The sequence below is a fragment of the Camelus ferus genome, chromosome 2 (genome assembly GCF_009834535.1).
Source record: "Camelus ferus isolate YT-003-E chromosome 2, BCGSAC_Cfer_1.0, whole genome shotgun sequence".
Classification (NCBI taxonomy): Eukaryota; Metazoa; Chordata; class Mammalia; order Artiodactyla; family Camelidae; genus Camelus; species Camelus ferus.
In genome coordinates, this window is record NC_045697.1 from 1228952 (window position 1) to 1234990 (window position 6039).

Here is a 6039-nt window from a genome sequence, read left to right on the forward strand (position 1 = left end):
CCAGGTAGGAGTGCATATCTGAGTCATGGGCTGGAACAGGCAGGAGTTTAGAGCATGTCCAGCCACAGCCCTGTGCTGGGACCATGCATGAGAGGAGATGCTCCGCAGGAGTGTGCTGAGGTGTACAGAGTGTGGAGGTGAGTGACTGACAACTTCCAGCAAAGGCCATTTCCAGAGGAAGTGAAATCACCACAACTATTTGATAATATGTTAATCTATCTACTACATTTTTTTAAAAAGTACAGCTCAGCAGCAATCCTCCTCCTGTTTTGATCTAGCAATGTACAATATTCATTCATAGATTCACAAACTGAAGGGAAAAAGCATTTCTGTTTCTTTATAGGATTCATTTACAATTCAACTTTATTTTTAATGTTTTTTTTTCAGAATTTATGGTATATTTATGCTGTTCTGAACAAGTATATACCAATGGTACTTAATTTTGAAAGACAAAATTTTAACACTTGGTTACAGAAAATTTAAATTTATCCTTATTTTTATTGCAGATAAATATTAGATGATTTTCAAGAGAAGACTTCCAAACATGAGATTACATCACATTAAAAATTCTGTGGAGTATAGAGGTGCCAAGAAGAAAAAGGAAAATATACAAAATCAAATTGTTGAAGAATATCTTGCTCATGTATTTTTCACAGGGATGATTATGGATATCAAGTTATCGGAGTAGAGTATTTAGATTTTAGTGGACATATTTTAAACACTGATATAACAGGTTTTAATATGTCAATATTATTAATACACCAGAAATCATATCCTTTGAAACTTTTAAACTTGTGATAAGTATTTTAAATGTCAACTTAAAAATGTACCAAGAGATACATGGCTTCTCAAAATTCTTCTGTGAGAAAGGGAGCAAAAAGATTTGAAGACCTCTGCCTTAGGGATCCCAGGAGCACAGTCTGAACACCACTTAGAGAGAGAATTTCTACTCACTTACAAAGGGCTGCGTGGTCCCTTCTGTCAAAGATGCCTCTCCCTCCACTGCAGGGGCAAATAGCAATCCAAGGACTTACTACAGGGAGTTTAGATTAAGTTAGATTGGGACTTGAACACAGGTAGGCTGCTCCAGAGTCCACTCTCCTGACCACTGTGCCGCCTCCACCACTGCTTCCTCTGTAAGGTCCTTGGTAATGTGACCTGTTCTTCTCTCCATCCCCAAGCCCAAACCACATAACTCATCACTGTCACCTTTATACCCCTTCCTTTCTGAACCTCTCTTTATTTCCACTACCCCAAAGTTCCAAGCTCTCTTCCTTTAACCTAAACATTTTTCAAAGTCCTTCCCCTACTCTCTGAAGGTGAGAACCTTTCAACGGACAACAGAATGGAACAGCACACAAACTGGGTACTCTGTCTCTCCTATCGTCCCCAAAGCACTCGGAAGTGACTTCTGCCAGGACACAAACACATCGCCTACAGAGGTACTGTACTCCTCTGTCTTTCCCTCCCCTCCCCTTCATATGAATTAAACTAAAAACTCCTGGAGAGCAAGAACTCCTCTTTTTTTTTTAACCATTGCATCCACAGTGCCTAGCATATAGTAGCCACTTAATAAGTATTTGTTAAGTGAGTGAAAGTTATCTGTTTAGAATTACTCGTATTTGCAATGATTTACCATTTTCCCCAGTGATTGATTCTTCCCGTCTTCATGGAGTACTGAATACTTCATATTGGATTTGTTTACCACTTCTGCAGCTTTAAAAAACACAAAAAGGCAACATGAGGCAAGAAATAAAGAAACATTGAAATCTAAGTCATACAATTAGCTAAACATTGAAAATAGCCTTCTACTATCATGCTATTTACTCATTATTTACTAATTAAAACAATGTAATAAAATTTATGACCAAAATGCAAACTACCATTGCAATAAGCATTGATGTACAGTATTGTCAAATTAACTGGAGACAGAGCTATGTAGTCATGAGATGCTTGTTAAAAAGTATGACTTGGTATTTGTATTTGAGTACTTGATTCTGAAAACCCAAGTTCAACAGTTTACAGAAACCTTTTAAGTATTAAAGTTTTGAGGAAATTCTTAGACTGAATAACACTGCAATGGAACAATTAGAGACTCAATAAAACATCACTAATACACACTTCTGATTTAACTTGTTTTAATTTTAATAATCCTGGGCTGAACAGTTAGTGACAGAACCTGGATTCAACCTCAGACAACAGGACTCGAGTCTGCACTCGTGACTTCTGCGGTGCACGTTCCCTCTATGGTAACAATAACAACCAAGAAATGCAAACAGGGGAAATCTTTCACTTACAATAGAGAAGAGTTATACTTAGGATACACTTAACAAAAAGGGCACAAGGCGCTCAATGATGAAAACTTAAAATCTTACGAAATGGCATAAAGCGAGCTCTGTACAAAAGGAAAGACACAGCATTGAGAAGTGCACAAAATATTTAATTCTCCCAATTATAAATGTAACGCAATTCCCATCAGAGACCCTGCAAGGCTCTTTTAATGGAAAAAATAATTTCAGAATAATATGAAATATTAAGTATCTGAAAATAGACAAACAACATAAGCTTTTAAAAATAATAAGACTTATTTTGCCACATTATCAGAACATACGAGAAAAGCCACTGTAATCAAATCTGCATGGTATTTGAATATGAATAGACAAAAAGATCTCTAGAACAGAGTAGACAGTCCAAAATCTGACCCCAGGACTTATGAGAATTTAGTATACGACAAAGATGTTGTTTCACCTCAGTAGAGAAGGACAGATTAATTAACAGTGACAACACAACTAGCATCACTTCTGAAAGAAAACGATATATTGGGAAAACCGGGACAAAAAAAGGCAAAGGGTTAAAACTTATACTATACAACAAGTTACACTGGTCAAAAAAGAAACAATTCAATAGAAAATGGGCAAACAATAGGGAGAGGCAATACACAAAACAGCAAATCCAAAAAGCAAACACACATGATATAATACTCAAACTTGGAGTAGTCGTGGAAATGCAAACTAAATATAATTGGAGATGGAGGTGAAGAGGTTGTCTCGTGCATTGCTGGTAAAAATGTGAATAATTAGGAACATTTTGGAAAGCAAACTGTCAACGTTTATTAAAATTAAAAATATATGCACCACCCTTGGGAGTTGGGAAGAAAAAGACAGATCCAAAGGGAGCAAAGATGGTCCTCTGGGGTGCGACCAATGTTCTGTTTCTTGATCTGGGTGGTTACAGGGGTGTTCAGTTTTTGAAATTTTGAGCCACACTCTTAGATGTGCTTTGCGTGTCTGTGTGTGTGTGTGTGTCTATTGTAACCTCAATGAAAACAGATATAAAATACATAAATTACCTAACTGAACAATCTCACTCCTGGCTATCTGTTTCACAGAAATATATGCAATAGTAAATAGGTTCAAACCAAAACATTCATGATGGTATTGCTTCATGGCCAAGAACTGAAAACAAAGTAGACACCAATTGATGAATAACTTATATAACATCTACACCACGAAACACAGAGCCATTGAAAGCTGTATTAGCTGACTTAAAGATGCAGGAACCTGTGAAAAGATGACCCTATTTTTGAAAACAATGACCAAACCTATGTACAAAGTATGTTACACACACACAGGGCCAGGCCTGGTCCCCAGGAGGCGGACTGAGATGGAAGTCTGCACTCACAAAGCTCATCAGGGAGCGCTCTCAGGTTCAACACCTGCAGGGGAGTGGAGGATGAGGACTGGTCCAAGGTGCAGCCAGTACCAAGGCCTGTTCTGAACCTGGTGTGGTCCTGCAGATTTGTCCCCTGTTGGGTCAGGGGAGCTGGGCCTTTATACCCCAGCACCCACCAGTCTTCACCTGGTTGCTCCTGGGAAAGGGGTGTGCCCTTGGGTAAAGAAGCTCTTTGCAGCTGAGGTACTCATCAGGAGGGGCTGCGCTGTGAGCAGCAGCTGGGGGGATGAATGGGGCGGGGGGGTGGGGGGTGGGTCTGGGCGTCCGCAGTGTTCACTGCAGTCTTGCCTACGGTTCACCACACAGCACTGCTCACAGCCACCATGCTTCAGATAGGTTCTGGGAGCAGCTCCTCCAGGACTCTGGTGGGGCTCTTCCTGGGGGAGACTTTAAAGGAGTTAATGGGATGAACTGCATCTCCTTGTCCTGCAGCTGGTCTCAAAGTTGCAAATGCTATTAACCTCCCTCTTCTACTGCCCATTCTAAGGTCCCCTCACCCTGGTTTAGCACCTCTGCTGGGCTAGGTAGTCTGCCTAATCATGACCCAAACCCTCAAGTCTGAGACGTTTAAGTCCCAGTCACCACGCTCTTCTCAGGTCATGGCCACTGCACTTACCATCAGATTTGAGCAGTGGACCAAGAGGTGTCCAATCACATCCCCCAGGCACCAAGTGCATGCTTCCCTGCCCCAGTTATGAAACAGCAGCCCCAACTTTCCCTGATGAACAGGATGGAGATTACACTCCCTGCCTGCCAGTCTCTTGGCATAAGGAACTTGAAATAACTGGGCTGCAGCTATAGCTTGAAACTGAGTGGTACTCCTCTTGTGCCCCTCGTGGGTTTCTCCTTGGGAGTCAAAGACTAAACCTGCAGAACCCAGACATGTAGGGGGAGAGAAACACAAATACACTGGGGGGCACTGGGAGTGATGGTAAGCAGGGCCACTCCCACTGCCACCTTTTGGTTCCCAGAGCCTTTAATTATGTACACTGGGGACACCGCACCCTGCAGTGGTCACTTACGTAGTGTCTACTGCATCCTGGAGGCCCCCTGCGCTGAGCCTGCTGCCCACCACTCCACCACCCCATCAGACTGTGTTTCCAGCGTGCGGCCGTGAGGGAACGCATGGGTTCCATGGTCATGTGCCCACAGAAGCTCCTTCGCTGTAAAGTGGGTCCCTGAGTCCAGTGCGATGCTACACAAGATTCTGCCAGTGGATCAAATGCTCCATGAGCCCCGGATAACTGAGCTCACTGAGGCCCTGCATATGAGAAAGGCAAACTCGTGTCTGGAATATGTGTATTCCAGTCAAGGCAAATCACAGCAACTTTGGGGGCACAGGGGGTTCAGTGTTGCCAACTAGCCAAATGGCTGTTCTCCTCAAAGCTCAGTACTACTGGGGACCCAGCGTTCAATTTGCCGTTGGTGAGTTGGACATTCAGCAGAGGCATCAGCTAGACCGCCCCTGGGGAGGAGTGCCGTGCTGCTGGCCCACACAGAGCCTCCCCTGCAGCCCCATGGTCACTCCACTGAAGAGCCAAGGTTGTCTGCACTGGACCAGCAGATGATGCAGGCTGGTGGACCTCAACTGGCCAAGCTATTCCAGTTTTGTTCCTTCCTTTGACACTCTGCCTCACGTGGCTGCTCTGTCTCCTATTCTTGTGAGCTTCAGTTTGCTTTACTCCTTGGCAACTAATCCCATGACTCATTAATAATCCTTTAAACTTTCCTGGTTCAAATTACTATATGGTTTCTGTTCCCTGAATCATACACTCACTTAACACTCCCAGTACCTCTTAGCCAGGTTATGTTGTGACTTAATGGCCAAGAGAGAAAGAGGTGTCAGTTCTTGAGGAAGAATGAGTTATTTTTCAAGACAGAACCCTCTTGTATTGTCTTCAAGCTAGTGGGGAGGGGAGGGCGGGGGTTGGAGAGATGGGGGCTGGCTTTGAATACAGAGAAGCAGCTACTTCTGCAGGTCCGGAAGCATCTGGGATTCAAGATTTGAAGGCACCAATCCAGATGTCCCCATCCTGCATCTCAGGGCCCTGACCCAAAGGCAGAACACCTGCCAGGACTGAGAATGCAACCTCCTCTGGAGCTCTACCAGCCTCACCAGGCACAGGGACTATAACTGCAGGTGGCTCTCTACAGGCTAGCAGACATGCCCTCTGGTTATCATATGTAGCTTTTGATTGCTAATTAATCACCCTCAGCCTTTGTCTTTTTCCAAAGGATCTATTATACCCAGCCACAGCCACCAATTCCATTCTCTCCCACTGCCTTGCACTTATTGCCCAGCAGCCT

The 6039-nt window shown here is 43.4% G+C and overlaps 1 protein-coding gene across 1 annotated transcript in view; it reads right to left on the reverse strand.

Moving 5' to 3' along the window:
- POLN (DNA polymerase nu) overlaps nucleotides 1-6039 on the reverse strand; it is a 127556-nt gene that overhangs the window by 115320 nt on the left and 6197 nt on the right. The window contains exon 2 of the mRNA XM_032492631.1: nucleotides 1637-1716. Within this exon, the coding sequence (XP_032348522.1) occupies nucleotides 1637-1716 (80 nt within the window). The remainder of the gene's footprint in view (nucleotides 1-1636; nucleotides 1717-6039) is intronic.